This window comes from Nuphar pumila, chromosome 4 (genome assembly GCF_984573655.1).
Source record: "Nuphar pumila chromosome 4, dmNupPumi1.hap1.1, whole genome shotgun sequence".
Classification (NCBI taxonomy): domain Eukaryota; kingdom Viridiplantae; phylum Streptophyta; class Magnoliopsida; order Nymphaeales; family Nymphaeaceae; genus Nuphar; species Nuphar pumila.
In genome coordinates this window covers 20,972,918-20,989,530 of record NC_143252.1, presented here as the reverse complement: position 1 = coordinate 20,989,530, position 16,613 = coordinate 20,972,918, and the positions used below count along the sequence as shown (strand labels likewise).

At 37.1% G+C, this 16,613-nt stretch overlaps 1 protein-coding gene across 1 annotated transcript in view; it reads left to right on the top strand.

The window, feature by feature from the left end:
- The window catches only part of NFXL2 (NF-X1-type zinc finger protein NFXL2), an 83,552-nt gene that overhangs the window by 16,602 nt on the left and 50,337 nt on the right, over positions 1 to 16,613 (top strand). The window contains exons 4-5 of the mRNA XM_090004900.1: positions 10,656 to 10,722; positions 15,634 to 15,726. Coding sequence (XP_089861026.1) covers positions 10,656 to 10,722; positions 15,634 to 15,726 — 160 coding nt within the window. The remainder of the gene's footprint in view (positions 1 to 10,655; positions 10,723 to 15,633; positions 15,727 to 16,613) is intronic.

Genomic DNA, 16,613 nt, shown 5'->3' with positions numbered 1-16,613 from the left:
TCTCTGTCGAGTTCGGTGTGCCGGAAGAAGAAGAGGTCGCCGGCGAGCTGCGGCAACTAGTAGCCATCGCCGACCTCCAACGAGCTCCTCGTCACGGCAGCAGCAAGGAGCAGCCCCAACCGACTGTGCGTACGTGCCTCCGATCGCCGGAAAACCAGCGAAAAAGGTACTGGTTTTCCTCTTGATTTCGAGTGAGAGAAAGGGTGCAAATTTGTTTTCCATGGAATAGTTTAGGGAAATCATTAGAGAGAGGCGGATTTGGGGGTTTGAGGCGCCAGAAACCCCAAATCGACAGATTGGTGAGTTGAATGTTGTAATAGCCATGTGTATGCTTTGTTTTTAACGTTGACAGGGATGACCAATCTTTCAGTTGTATTTATCCATCCAAAAAGGCCTCTCTGGACCGCACTTCTTGCATTTTCCTACCATGTTCATTTTAGTTCTGAAGATCACATCACTTGGGAGAGTCTTTTTTTTTTATTCTAACGTTGTGTGTTAATGAATCTGCCACCTGTTTGTCTTATAAAAAAATTCAGTATCAGTATAGTCATATTTGACTTTCGTGGATGGTGTCCTGTTTCATAACTTTGAGTTGTCCACTGCTGTAGATATTTGGAAGTTTTTACTCTTTCATTGGCAGCTGATGGTTGAAAATTTAAAATGTATACTCCCAGTGGTTACAAAGGTGTAAGGGCAATAGTCAATCCATGCCTGTCTTTTATTTGATCAGCTGACAGTGGCTCGTGAGACATTGAAAGACTTCCTTTCCCCCATTTATTGAATTTCAACTATTGTTACAAATTGGGGGCAACATTGGAGATAAAAGAACTCGTTCAAGAAAACTACACGCACGATATCTGGCATGTTCACAAAGATTCTTTGTGCAAGCCATTTGAATTGGGTGTTGTTGGCTTCATGGTTCAGTTTGGTTGTTGTGGAGAATACTTATTGTACAGGCTCCACCTCGGGAGTTTCTTCTCGTCTACTGAGATGGTTAATTGAACAGGAAAATAGATAGATAATATGAGTGGTGGGTTTTAGTTATTAACATGTAAAGTCGTGGTATAAATTTTTAACTCCTGCCAATGAATATAAAAATATGTTCTGAAGCTTTGATATCCAGACCCTTGCAGGAGCTGATTTAACAACCCTGCTAGAAATCACATATGTTCTGAATTCTTTTACATCCTCAGATTTTTATATGCTCATGGTGTGGGAATAGTACCTACCTAGTGTGGCTTATTAGAGCATGTATAAATATCTAGTTGATTAATGAAATCCTAATCACTATAGCTTTGTTGTGTTCATTGTTCCAAGGTTATTATGGTGTGTATCAATTCTAAACCGCAGGTCAATACCCAACTTTTTCTATTATGTCAAACTTTGGGTTGAAACATGATTGTCAAACAACTCGAGGGTTTTATCTGCATTATGTTTAGAAAGCCTATTATGGTCGAGATAGGTTGTTGTTTAGCATAGGCAATATATATTGGAACTGTGAAAATATATATATATATATATATATATATATATATATCAAGTGTATACTTTAACACTTAGTGTTATTATTCTAGAGTTAGATCTTTAAATTTGCAAGTTAAATTTCCAGATTTAGTTATATGCATGTAGGGTAATTTTAATACATGTTATGAATGAGATTGTTCATATGCATTGATTTGATCTGATATGCCTAAGTATTATGCTATCGAAAAATTTGTTTAAGTTCATATACATACATGAAATCGATGTGTGTGTAACATGTATAATACTGCTTGATTGTCCACATGTACTTATGAATCATAAATGAATGCATGTGTATGAAATGATTTCATAAAAGCACATGCACAGGAATAGTGAACTCATGCACATGCATAAATATATTATTGTTTCATGCACATCTTTAAAACTTGTCATAAATATACATCAAAAACATGTGGAAAATTATGCAGAGAGGCATGTAATTGATGATTTTTGTTTATGAATGCATTTATGGTCAATTGGATCATCAGGGGCTGGGTGAGCCTCGAGAACTAGTCGTTCTCTGATTTAGTTATTTTGATGCATTTCAACAAATCAAATGTGAGATTTGTTGTTTTACCACACTGTTCTATGTTGTCATGGGCGGTGGTCTCGTGAAAAGCTTAGCATGCTGATGTGCAAGCTTATGTTATTAATTCTGCATGTAAATTTGCAAACGTAAAAGAAATGAATTAATAACCAGATAAAAGAAAATAAAGAACAGTGTAATTCACTTTCTCCTTGATGTCCCTGCTTTAGCGTGAGAATCTTGGATATTGCGGTTTAGGGGAAACCGTGAGGATACAAAAACTCCGTGTGCGTTTTGTTGCCCCTGAACCCGATATTGAGGTTCTTTTCCTGGCCACGGTTTTAGGGAGAATCCGCCACTTTACCCGGGAGTGGTGTGTTAGTCACAGCTGTGAGTTTGTTTTGGTATACCAAGAAAGTGACGCCAGTGGATGCTGTTTTCCCTGGTGTCCCCGACTTTGGATGCTGTTTTCAAGGTTCCGATGGATGGTGCTGTTTCCTGATATCGGTCGAGTGCTAAGTTTGGAACCCGATAATAAAATACAAATTGTGTGTGAAGCTACCCCGGGAACCCTACTTGACCTCGGGGATTGTACCCGTTTGGTGTATCCGCGGGCAATGATAAAATAAAAAAAGAGGAACTTAAAGATTGTGTGCATTTAATAGGACATGCATATGGAAAGAACAAAGCTTAAATGAAAGATAATAAATGGTTCATGCATTGTACATAAATCATGCATATTCTTGCTCTGCATTAGTTCATGCATGTTTACCTGTTCACTTGGTTGTTTATGTTGATCATTGTATGATGTTGACCTCTTTTACCTTTAATTGCCTTATTGATTAAGTTGTGATCAATGTTACATATTTCGTGTTCCCTCCTGTTAAATGTTTAATTATGCATGAATGGTTAATTGACTTAGGAATTAATTATAATCGTATTCCTCAAATTATTACATGGATCTTATTTATGCTCTTTTTCTTATTTGATTCATTAGGGAAACCTGTACGCAGAATTCTTCGGATTTCTGACCCTCTTATTTTATTGGTTTTTCCCAGGCACAGGTGATCGGTGAAGTCGACTCGCTTCTGAGGGATACGAGGGTCACATTTGTTTCAGACGGCTTCACTTACGGACAGAGTGACTCTACCTGTGTTTTCTTTTAGTTCTTCTGATTTCCTGCAATTTGATATTTCACTTTTGACATTGAACATATTACTCTTATTGATTCATTAATAAAAGAGTTCAGTGGATTGGTTATGATTGATAAATGTAAGTTGCTTTGTGGTGTGTGGTTATCCAACTGAAATTGGAACTGTAGGGACCCCAGGTCTCTGGGAAGTTTTCCGCGACTCTTTAAAAAAAAAAAAATTCCGCATTTTTCAAAGGTAGGAGTTGGGGTCGTTACAGGTTTGGTATCAGAGCCACTACAAAGACTTACACTTTTATCATCTTTCTTGTGTTAAATTTCTAAATTTTGGTATATGAGCCCTGTCCTGAAGCGTCGACAAGTGTGACTCGTCCTCCAGAGCAGTCCTCTTCACTGGTATGATTATTTAATACTTTTACTTTAAGTATGTGAAATTGTGTGATTGATTGAAATTATAGTTTAATATTCCTTGTTGTGAATTTAAAAGTCTTGGTGTGATTTCATGAACAATTATTGTTCGCGATCAACCCTAAGGGGGTAGGATCAGTAGGAGTCTAATTTGTGGTAGGGATGTACGTTGTAGATGTCGCATTATACCCGCAGAGGTGCTTCGTCCTCTACTGCTGCTCCCGCGGACTGGCAGGAGCCAAGGGATTTTATAATGGAGGCCATTCACACTCTGACCGAGACCATGACGGCTCAAGCAACACAAACAGCGCAGGCGTTGCAAGCGGCCCAGAACCTCCAGGCGGCACAGGCTGCACAAACGGCGCAAGCGGCACAGGCTGCCCAGGCAGCTGCGCAGGCAGCCGCACAAGCAGCAACTCGAGACCCTCCTGTCAACGTTGTTTCAAACACGGGTAGCGTTTCTTTCGAAAAGTTCCTGAAGTTGGATTCGCCAACTTTTTCAGGAGAGGCAAACCCAGAGGCAGCGGAGAACTGGGTTGAGGAGTTGGAGCGGGTGTTCGACGTCTTGTCTGTTCCTGAAGACAAAAAGACATCTTTTGGCACGTACCGTCTGAAGGGCGATGCCAAGAAATGGTGGGACACCCTGCGAAGGGTGAAGTTCGCCGATTGGGACGAGATCCCCTGGGAGACGTTCAGGGAAGAGTTTCTGGACACGTATTTCCCCGCGTACGCCGAGGAACAGATGCAACGGGAGTTCCTTGATCTGACTCAGGGAACCATGAGTCTGGTAGATTACACTACCAAGTTCCGGAACCTCGAGAGGTACTGTCCGAACCTCTTTAGAAATGAGAAGGCAAGAACGTCGAAGTTCGTGCACGGACTAAAGGATGGATTACGAGCTCGTGTACTGTCAGGTCGGACTCCTACCTTGGCCGATGCGATCGAGTCCGCCACGGTTCTGACCAAGGACTGGGAGAGGTCTAGGAATGTATCACAAAAGGGAGGCACGAATGGAGGGAATGCTTCAGGCGGAAAGAGGAAAGACCCGCCGATAGGCGAAAAGACTCAGGTTGGCAAGAAGCAGCGAACCCAGGAAGGACGTCAGCAGGGTGCGCATCAGGGACAACCTCAGCAGAGGCAACAGCAGGGGAAAGCTCAATCAATGTGTCGCAGATGTAATGAGAGTCATCCTCAGGGTTTTTGTCCGTTGTTCAAGGGAGTTTGCTACCGGTGCCAGCAGCCAGGGCACATCGCTCCCTACTGTCCAAACCCGCCAGCAGCTCAGGGAGGACAGCAGCAGCAGCTACAACAACAACAACAACAACAGAGACCTCAACAACAACAAAGTCAACGAAAGACCAACGGGAGAGTTTATGCCGTTACGACTACTACACAAGACGATCAGGCTGATCTGGTCTAAGGTATCTTCTTTGCTGTCAATCGTTAGGACTCGTGTGATAATTGATTTTTGGTATTACTCACATTCAGTACGTTTTAATTTCGTGGACGAAATTCTTTTAAGGGGGTAGGGATGTAATAACCTCAATTTTTGTAATTTATTTATTTAAATTTATTTGAAAATAGCGAGTATTTTTAAGTTTGGGCCTCGGATCCGTTACCGGATCCATAAAAGAATGCGTAAATAACCCACAATGGGTATTAAAACTATACTTATAATATTTAATAATTAACAGTGTTTATAAGAAAAAAAATAATAATAATAAATAAATAAACTTTAGTATATAGGGTCGGACCCACAGTTGGATCCACGGATCCAATTGAGGATCCGTCACTCATAGGCGGAACCGGGTCCATTATTAAAATGGACGCAGCGTCGCGGGTCACGGGCTCGGACCCGGACCCGATATCGCTTTTTAAGGGGGGGCGTGAAACAGAAGCCCGATATCTTTAGCAGGCGTTAGGGTTCTGAGAGAACCCTAACCCCGATCGCGTACAAGGAAAAGGGGGTGGTCGGCTGGTGTAACCGAACCCCGCGCCTCTCGGAAGAGGGGGGGTTTCGGCAATAAAATGGGAGGTGGAAGAGGGGGTCTCACCCTCTTCCCTCGTCTCCCTCGTTTCTCCCTTCCCTCATCTCGCCCCTCATCTCTCTCTCCCTCTATCCCTCTCTCTGTCGAGTTCGGTGTGCCGGAAGAAGAAGAGGTCGCCGGCGAGCTGCGGCAACTAGCAGCCATCGCCGACCTCCAGCGAGCTCCTCGTCACGGCAGCAGCAAGGAGCAGCCCCAACCGACTGTGCGTACGTGCCTCCGATCGCCGGAAAACCAGCGAAAAAGGTACTGGTTTTCCTCTTGATTTCGAGTGAGAGAAAGGGTGCAAATTTGTTTTCCATGGAATAGTTTAGGGAAATCATTAGAGAGAGGCGGATTTGGGGGTTTGAGGCGCCAGAAACCCCAAATCGACAGATTGGTGAGTTGAATGTTGTAATAGCCATGTGTATGCTTTGTTTTTAACGTTGACAGGGATGACCAATCTTTCAGTTGTATTTATCCATCCAAAAAGGCCTCTCTGGACCGCACTTCTTGCATTTTCCTACCATGTTCATTTTAGTTCTGAAGATCACATCACTTGGGAGAGTCTTTTTTTTTATTCTAACGTTGTGTGTTAATGAATCTGCCACCTGTTTGTCTTATAAAAAAATTCAGTATCAGTATAGTCATATTTGACTTTCGTGGATGATGTCCTGTTTCATAACTTTGAGTTGTCCACTGCTGTAGATATTTGGAAGTTTTTACTCTTTCATTGGTAGCTGATGGTTGAAAATTTAAAATGTATACTCCCAGTGGTTACAAAGGTGTAAGGGCAATAGTCAATCCATGCCTGTCTTTTATTTGATCAGCTGACAGTGGTTCGTGAGACATTGAAAGACAGAGAGGGCTCTTTATGAATAATTTAGAAAGATCAGAACATTTGTTCATTTAATATGCATGAAATCTCCTTTCCCCCATTTATTGAATTTCAATTGTTGTTACAAATTGGGGAAACATTGGAGATAAAAGAACTCGTTCAAGAAAACTACACGCACGATATCTGGCATGTTCACAAAGATTCTTTGTGCAAGCCATTTGAATTGGGTGTTGTTGGCTTCATGGTTCAGTTTGGTTGTTGTGGAGAATACTTATTGTACAGGCTCCACCTCGGGAGTTTCTTCTCGTCTACTGAGATGGTTAATTGAACAGGAAAATAGATAGATAATATGAGTGGTGGGTTTTAGTTATTAACATGTAAAGTCGTGGTATAAATTTTTAACTCCTGCCAATGAATATAAAACATATGTTCTGAAGCTTTGATATCCAGACCCTTGCAGGAGCTGATTTAACAACCCTGCTAGAAATCACATATGTTCTGAATTCTTTTACATCCTCAGATTTTTATATGCTCATGGTGTGGGAATAGTACCTACCTAGTGTGGCTTATTAGAGCATGTATAAATATCTAGTTGATTAATGAAATCCTAATCACTATAGCTTTGTTGTGTTCATTGTTCCAAGGTTATTATGGTGTGTATCAATTCTAAACCGCAGGTCAATACCCAACTTTTTCTATTATGTCAAACTTTGGGTTGAAACATGATTGTCAAACAACTCGAGGGTTTTATCTGCATTATGTTTAGAAAGCCTATTATGGTCGAGATAGGTTGTTGTTTAGCATAGGCAATATATATTGGAACTGTGAATATATATATATATATATATATATATATATATATATCAAGTGTATACTTTAACACTTAGTGTTATTATTCTAGAGCTAGATCTTTAAATTTGCAAGTTAAATTTCCAGATTTAGTTATATGCATGTAGGGTAATTTTAATACATGTTATGAATGAGATTGTTCATATGCATTGATTTGATCTGATATGCCTAAGTATTATGCTATCGAAAAATTTGTTTAAGTTCATATACATACATGAAATCGATGTGTGTGTAACATGTATAATACTGCTTGATTGTCCACACGTACTTATGAATCATAAATGAATGCATGTGTATGAAATGATTTCATAAAAGCACATGCACAGGAATAGTGAACTCATGCACATGCATAAATATATTATTGTTTCATGCACATCTTTAAAACTTGTCATAAATATACATCAAAAACATGTGGAAAATTATGCAGAGAGGCATGTAATTGATGATTTTTGTTTATGAATGCATTTATGGTCAATTGGATCATCAGGGGCTGGGTGAGCCTCGAGAACTAGTCGTTCTCTGATTTAGTTATTTTGATGCATTTCAACAAATCAAATGTGAGATTTGTTGTTTTACCACACTGTTCTATGTTGTCATGGGCGGTGGTCTCGTGAAAAGCTTAGCATGCTGATGTGCAAGCTTATGTTATTAATTCTGCATGTAAATTTGCAAACGTAAAAGAAATGAATTAATAACCAGATAAAAGAAAATAAAGAACAGTGTAATTCACTTTCTCCTTGATGTCCCTGCTTTAGCGTGAGAATCTTGGATATTGCGGGTTTAGGGGAAACCGTGAGGATACAAAAACTCCGTGTGCGTTTTGTTGCCCCTGAACCCGATATTGAGGTTCTTTTCCTGGCCACGGTTTTAGGGAGAATCCGCCACTTTACCCGGGAGTGGTGTGTTAGTCACAGCTGTGAGTTTGTTTTGGTATACCAAGAAAGTGACGCCAGTGGATGCTGTTTTCCCTGGTGTCCCCGACTTTGGATGCTGTTTTCAAGGTTCCGATGGATGGTGCTGTTTCCTGATATCGGTCGAGTGCTAAGTTTGGAACCCGATAATAAAATACAAATTGTGTGTGAAGCTACCCCGGGAACCCTACTTGACCTCGGGGATTGTACCCGTTTGGTGTATCCGCGGGCAATGATAAAATAAAAAAAGAGGAACTTAAAGATTGTGTGCATTTAATAGGACATGCATATGGAAAGAACAAAGCTTAAATGAAAGATAATAAATGGTTCATGCATTGTACATAAATCATGCATATTCTTGCTCTGCATTAGTTCATGCATGTTTACCTGTTCACTTGGTTGTTTATGTTGATCATTGTATGATGTTGACCTCTTTTACCTTTAATTGCCTTATTGATTAAGTTGTGATCAATGTTACATATTTCGTGTTCCCTCCTGTTAAATGTTTAATTATGCATGAATGGTTAATTGACTTAGGAATTAATTATAATCGTATTCCTCAAATTATTACATGGATCTTATTTATGCTCTTTTTCTTATTTGATTCATTAGGGAAACCTGTACGCAGAATTCTTCGGATTTCTGACCCTCTTATTTTATTGGTTTTTCCCAGGCACAGGTGATCGGTGAAGTCGACTCGCTTCTGAGGGATACGAGGGTCACATTTGTTTCAGACGGCTTCACTTACGGACAGAGTGACTCTACCTGTGTTTTCTTTTAGTTCTTCTGATTTCCTGCAATTTGATATTTCACTTTTGACATTGAACATATTACTCTTATTGATTCATTAATAAAAGAGTTCAGTGGATTGGTTATGATTGATAAATGTAAGTTGCTTTGTGGTGTGTGGTTATCTAACTGAAATTGGAACTGTAGTGACCCCAGGTCTCTGGGAAGTTTTCTGCGACTTTTTAAAAAAAAAACAATATTCCGCATTTTTCAAAGGTAGGAGTTGGGGTCGTTACATTTTCGGCCTCTAAATTCTCTACTTTGATGAGATGATCCTTGAGTGTTTCTCTCTTGCTTCTTCATGATCAATTTTGGTGGGAGAAAGTTGAGGTTCACTTGAATTACCACTCACATGTTCTGATGCTCCATAGTGGCGGCCCACATTAAATAATTGAAGTCATTTAGCTTGAATGCAACCACCATCATGGATTCTTTTTCGCCATTTAATAGAGAGTTGGAGAAGTGACCTTCCTTGCGATCTCGATCTTTGGAGAAATTTCTTTCCTTGTAATCACAATCTTTGGAGAAGTCTCATACAATCCCAAGAGCCGTAGGCTCTTATACCATGTAATGAAACAAGCTAAAATACAAATGACAAATCCACAAAGGGGTTACAATAAACAAAAGAGATTACGCAAGCAATAGTCTACTGTGAGACAATACAACATTCAAATGAGAACAATTACCAAGGCACACTATGTGCATACAAAAGCCACAAAGGGCACACACAACACATAAAAAAATATAGATCTTCACTTATGAAAATGCTTAGCAAGCATTGAAAGATACAAAGGGAGAAGGCCCTATTTATAATACAGCCAAGAGATAATAGGGTAGCCTAATACAGCCAAAAGGTAAAAATGATGCCAAGAGGTAATGGGGGCAGCCCATCTAGTTGGGCTGCTGCCCCAACAGTCATATGAAAACCATAAATAAAAAAAAGAAATAAAGAAATAAATAAAAGAAAGTCAGCCTCTACTAGGCTGACACCCATTACATACAGGAAATGACTGAAATACTCCTGATGGGTATTTCAGTGTGTATATATATATATATATAAAATTTAACAATTACATGTAAATAAGCAAACGCTCCCATATTTAATCCATTAAAAATATCCAAAAATTCAAATTCCTGAAGGATAAAAGCCCACCTTCAGAATTTCGGTACAAATTTCAGAATTTTGCGGTTGGGTAAAAAATTGCGCCTCTTGAAATATTAAGTATTTTTTAGGTCTTATATTTTTAAAAGTTCTCTTTTTACATATTATTACTTTGTGTCAAAAGTCTGAGAGAAAATCTTTCATAATTTAATTATTAAAAACATTTTCCTGTTGTGGGTACCTTTCACAACACTTGGACATATAAAGACCTAGGTTTGTCTTTTATATAAATTGCTATATCTAGAGTAAAATTAAGTCCTATAACTTGGGGAAATAGGGTGGTATGTTACAAATGTAGCATGTAAACTGTTTCGTGCTTATGCTTGTTTATTGCTTATCATTTATTAGTACTCGTTTTAACAAGAGAACATTCTATACCAGGTTTTATTTTTATATGCAAGTCTGGTCTGGTTGTGCTTTGTCCATTTTTTGTCTTTTCACCATGCCTCCCTTATTCTAGTTTCACTTTTACTACAGTGGTGCTTGTGCTCCATGTCCTTTGATGGTGACCATTGCGTGCTTTTGTGGGGAATCTCATTTTGAGGTAAAATTTCTCTAGCCTTTTTGTATGCACTCCTTCATTTTAGTCATTAATCATTAGCTTGTTTTTCATTTTCGACTTTTGAATATGTGATGCTGTCTGTATGCTTAACAAGCTTGCATATGGGTAATTATTCAAGCCTACTGCAACAAACTGCACTCTGGTTATTTCTGCACCATTTGCTGCTGTTCCACCCATATCAACATAAAACAACTATTTCTGTGGACACTGCCTAGTCTGTCATGTACCATTTTCTTTTTCTTTTTTCTTTTTAAAATAAAGAGGAAAACATGCATGGTTACATAATCCCCCAAACCTACACAGTCAAAAACTCACATGATCTCTAAGTCTAGCAATCTTATTTCACGCCCTTTATATCCCATCTACCACACTAACATTTATAGGATCAATATACAAATTTTCTTGACTCAACAAAAAAGATTCTAAATAGATACACTTACAATGATGAAACAAAATGATACTAATGAAACAAATCCAAATATAATTCCCTTCATAGCAACTATAAAATCACTTTCTACTTATACTACTACTATTACCAATACAATTTATTATGTGCCAAATGGTCTAGATTAGCACCTCTAAAATGGAGAAATAAAGTCAATCAACATCGTACAATTAAAAATAACAACTTACAAAAATTAGATTCGTATGAAGAAGACCAATTAATTCTTTCAGAGATAAAGGATTGTTATAAATTGGGCTTATTAAAGAGTCCGAGTCACAAAAAAAAATGGAAAAAACTACAAATATGATATTTTAACATTTAAATATATTAATTATGAACATGTGAAAGACTCCAATATTTATGTATCACCATTACAAGTAAACATGCATGAAGAGATTTTCTCTCTATTTAATTACAATACATACAAATATTAAAATATGGGTAGTTGTTATATATATATACACACAGTCCAGGGGTATTTTGGTCTTTTGACCACCGTAATAGGTGTCACCCCTTTTATCTTTTATTTTATTTTTTATTTTATTGTACATTGTTATATTGTCAAGGGCATTTCTATCATTGACAATACAACAATATTATAGCTGTTGGGAGCTCCCAAGGACTAGATTTCTAGCTGTTGGGGAGCCCCCAACAACTATTTCTTGGAGCATCTCACTCCTTCATTTGTATATAAATATGGGCCTTGAGCCCCTTGTAAAGCCATGCATCTTGTGTGCATTTCAAGTGAAATAAATATTATTTTTTTATTATTGCGTGTACCTCTAAACCCTTAAGTGGCTATTGTGCTTTTGCCCTCTTTGTGAGATTTGTATTGGCCTCTTGTTTGAGGTGTGTGGAGAGCTCTTGGTTTCATTACATGGTATCAAAGCCATTGCTATTTTGATCGTGGTAAAGCGTGCTCATGTGGACGTGAGATCGTAGATCGTATGATCGTGGACTCGTGGTGCCCAAAAGAATTCTGCCTTCACTTTCTTCTTTTTTCTCTCTCTTCCTCTTTTTGTACCTATGAAGAATGAACGAAAAGTGGTTGTCACCCTACCCGTGAGACTCAATGATACAAACTATGTGATGTGGGCATCCACAGTAAAACAGGAAATTAAATATGGTATGCATAATCAAATCATTGGATAAAGAATTGGATGACCAAAAGTTTTAGAATGCATTGACTGCAACACGTTATACATATATATATATGCCTGTATATATATGTATATATACATATATACATATATACATATATAAATATATGCTGATATATATATATATATATATACACTGACTGTTATGTATATATATATCCTGATCAATTTATATATGTTGCTGACTGATATATATATACATATATATCCTGATCGGTATATATATGCTGACTGATATATATATATATATATATATATATATATATATATATATATATATATATATATATATATATATATATATATATATATATATATATATATATATATATATATATATATATATACTGATCAACACATATATGCTCAAGAAAACTGAAGATGTATGTAACAAACAAAATACATGCTTGACATATTCAAGAAAAATCGTAGATACATATTGATTTCAACTGCATTTCATACACACATCCATGACAGCAATCCAGGTTCAAATCATCACCAAAAGAACCTAGGTCTTAAACGGTATTCTATATATTTATATATATTGTCTTTGATCAACTCAAAAATTTGGATTCTTGACACACACACACACACACATATATATATTATACCAAAACCATCAGACCCAACTGAAAAATCAATAATCTGTCATTTAATTCAGGCATAAGTTGAATGTCGACAACTCGAATACAAGGTTTCTATATATAAAAAATTTCAGGATACACGTTAAACTGAACCAGTACATGCGATAATCCAAGAACATCACATTTTAATGGCTCTTGAGCTCATCAACGTGAATGCAGCCCAAGAAACTCACAGATTAGAAAAATAAATAAATAAATAAATAAAATATATATATATATATATATATATATATATATATATATATATATATATATATATATATATATATGCCCAATACATTTAATCCTAGCAGATTTTTTTTTTCTTCAGAGCATTAGTCCCTAAAGAAAATTTACATTGGTAGGTTAGACAATCCCAATCAAGACAGTTGATCAACAATCAAGAAATCAAAGTTTAGTCGATCAAGACATGCAACAACCACGATTTTTCGACAACCAAGATTTCAGGCTTTTCATATATCGAAAATACAGATCTTTATATTAAGCCTAAATCCAGTAAAAAACGCAGATTTATTTATAGGCCCAATGTGAAACATTCAGACCCAAATTTAAAACCAGTACATTAAAAATTCTCAGCAAGAATTTCTAAAGGTATTTAGATTTTAAAGCATAACCAGTTTAGGTTATAAGAACACATATTTAGATATTGAACACCAAACCAAAAACAACTGTAAATAATCCTAACCAGCTTAGGTTTTAAACCCCAAGGAAAAACGCAGGTTCATATATTGAACATCAAACCAAAAAGAAATTTATGTACAGACCAGCAAGAATCAAGGCATGACTATTCCAAAGTCTGTGCATAAAGACACAAATTTTTATTTTTCTTAAATCCAACACTTGATTCAACCCATGCCAGTCTCCTCATCCATCGGATTAAGAGAGGAACTCGTACCTTTTTCCTTGTTGTGGGCTAAACCTCGAACAAAGTAGTAGGAGGAGACGTTGATAGAGCTGCAGTTGCCCCTCCCCACGCTGATCTCTCTCTCATTCTCTCTCTCTTTCTCGGTTCAGCCTCCCCTTCTCTCTCAAAAATCGATGTTGAGAGAGGGAGGCGTGAGCCTCTTCTTATAATACTAATAGGACTCCTCTCTAAAGAGGACGTCCCCTATTTTTTGGGAAAGATTTCTATTCCTTTAAGGCAATAGAAATCTTTCTAAACTAAACATTAATTATAATATTAATATATATCTATATATATTATATATTCTATTTTTTTAAAAGCTTATCTTTCCAACTACTCATGGATCTTGGATCTCGGCCCATAGGGTCGAAGATCCATATCTGGATCCATTTAACATCAGCCACATATATGTATATATATTATATATTATATCAATTTAAATAATAAAAATGTATTTATTTAATAAAAATTATATTTATTAAATTTTAAAATTAGGCAAAATTTGTGAGATATTACATGGACGATGCTCGTTCTTCAAAGGGTCAAAAGGCCCTTTAGCGGCACACAAAAGCATCACTAAACGCTATTATCGGCGCTTAGGCGCGTTGCTAAAAGTCATTTTTTAATGACCGCCAGCATGGGGCATCCATTGCGTGTGCAATAGACATTCCACGTTCATCCACTGGTGGTTAACCAGTTGAATGGTAGGCAGCTACCATTCTCTCTCTCTCTATATATATATATTATACACAAAAAAAATTCTACATTTTACAAATGCTATAGATATGAAGTTATTGATTGTCAATTGCAAACTAAAAGTCCAATGCATGTCAAAGATATATAGTTAACTAACAAATAATGATCAACAAATATAAAATTAAAAGTAGATTATGACTCGAGTTGGACATTTGGTCGGGTGCCCAATGGGTAGTCAGGTAACCAGTTTGAGATGGGCCATGATTTGACTGCTTATGCAGCCCAAAGCCCGATAAGACTTGAGCCTAGCATGGCCCTAGTAAATAGGCTGAGTTTGGGTAGGGATAAAAAATCGTCTAATTGGATCATGACCCTCTCGGCCTGTTTACTTGGGTATAAAATGGCCTGACCCAGCCCACCTTGAACCTAGTCTGGTCAGATCCTGACCGAACCTGAACTTGACAAGGGTAGGGTTGGGCTTTCAGCGGATCATGAATTGGGTCGGGCCCTAATAGGCCTCAGGTTGGGCCGGGTCTAGTCTGCCTGATGTCTATCCATACTTCTGATGTCAAGTGTAAACTGCACAATAAATAAGATGAGTAAGATGGGTCGAGTTAAGTGTGAAACCCAGTTGACCTGTACCTCGGAGTACCCATTATAGGTATGGGTACGACACTGGTATGCAGACTTGGTAGATAATACTCATGTCAAACAGGAGGTTATTAGTTACTTGGATGCAATAAATAGATATACTATTTTTTGTAGATTGACTGATGGAAATGAGGAACGGGCCATGGCCAACATTGTTTTATAACAAAGCGATCAGACATACAAGCAACTGAATGAACACATTCACAAACATAAGAATTACAAAAAAAATGGAGGTATTAACACATCTTATGCTTTTCTGAGGCTAAGTATGTATAAAATGAAATCTATAAATACATGAAACATGCGACACTTCTATTGACTTATCTTACTAGGTTTTCTAGTTGTGATTATGTTATCAATATTTACTAGTCTGTGCTTATGAATTTGTTTCAGGTCCCATGTGGAGTTGAAAAGGAACAAAAGCCACCCAAGTGTGGTCAACCGTGTTCTTTGTCTCGTTTATGCAGGCACGCATCAAGTTGCAAGGCATGCAGTTCATTTTGTGTTTCTTTTCTATTTTGAAATCATTTAGAACTATGGTTATGATTCTACTGTTATTCTTACAGTTGTTATTATTATTTCCTGTTAATGTAATATAAAATGCTACTCAGATCATGAGAAAAGTGGTTAACAGTCATACTACAAGAATTTATTGCACTGGAAATTGAGAATTATTGGAAACATGTTGTCATCATGTTCTAGTTATCATGATATTTAAGTTTCCAGTGCTAGGTCTTGAGTTGATCAAGTTAAAGTTGCAGATTAATTTTGTTTATATATAGGGTTGGTTAGCAGTCCAATATTATGCTCCAGAAACATGCATGAATATTTGTGTGTACTGTTCCAGACAAGATCCAACATGCAAAATCACATGTTATCATGACATATATATATATATATATATATATATATATATATATATATATATATATATATATATATATATATATATATATATATATATATATATATTAGAAAGTGGTAGCTGCCTACCACTTTTCTGGCGTACCACCAGCCTACTGCAAGCAAACAAGTGTTTTCAGCTTGTTTTCTGCAAATCTGACCCTACAGATGTGTTTGGCGTGGTCAATTTGCTAGGAAACGACACTTGAATCATGTTTTTCGATAAAAAACATGAATTTTTGAGCCTTGAATATTTATGAAAATTTTAGACCGTCGACTTATATATATATATATTTATTTATATGAGTAGGTGGTACTTGCCTGCCACTTTTTTGGTCTACCACTAGCCTACTATGATTTTAAAGGGGTTTTTCCATGTTTTCCTTAAATCTGACCATACAGATGTGTTCTACATGCCTGATTTTATAGTAATCGACTTTTGGATCGTCCGGACTTATATATATATATAT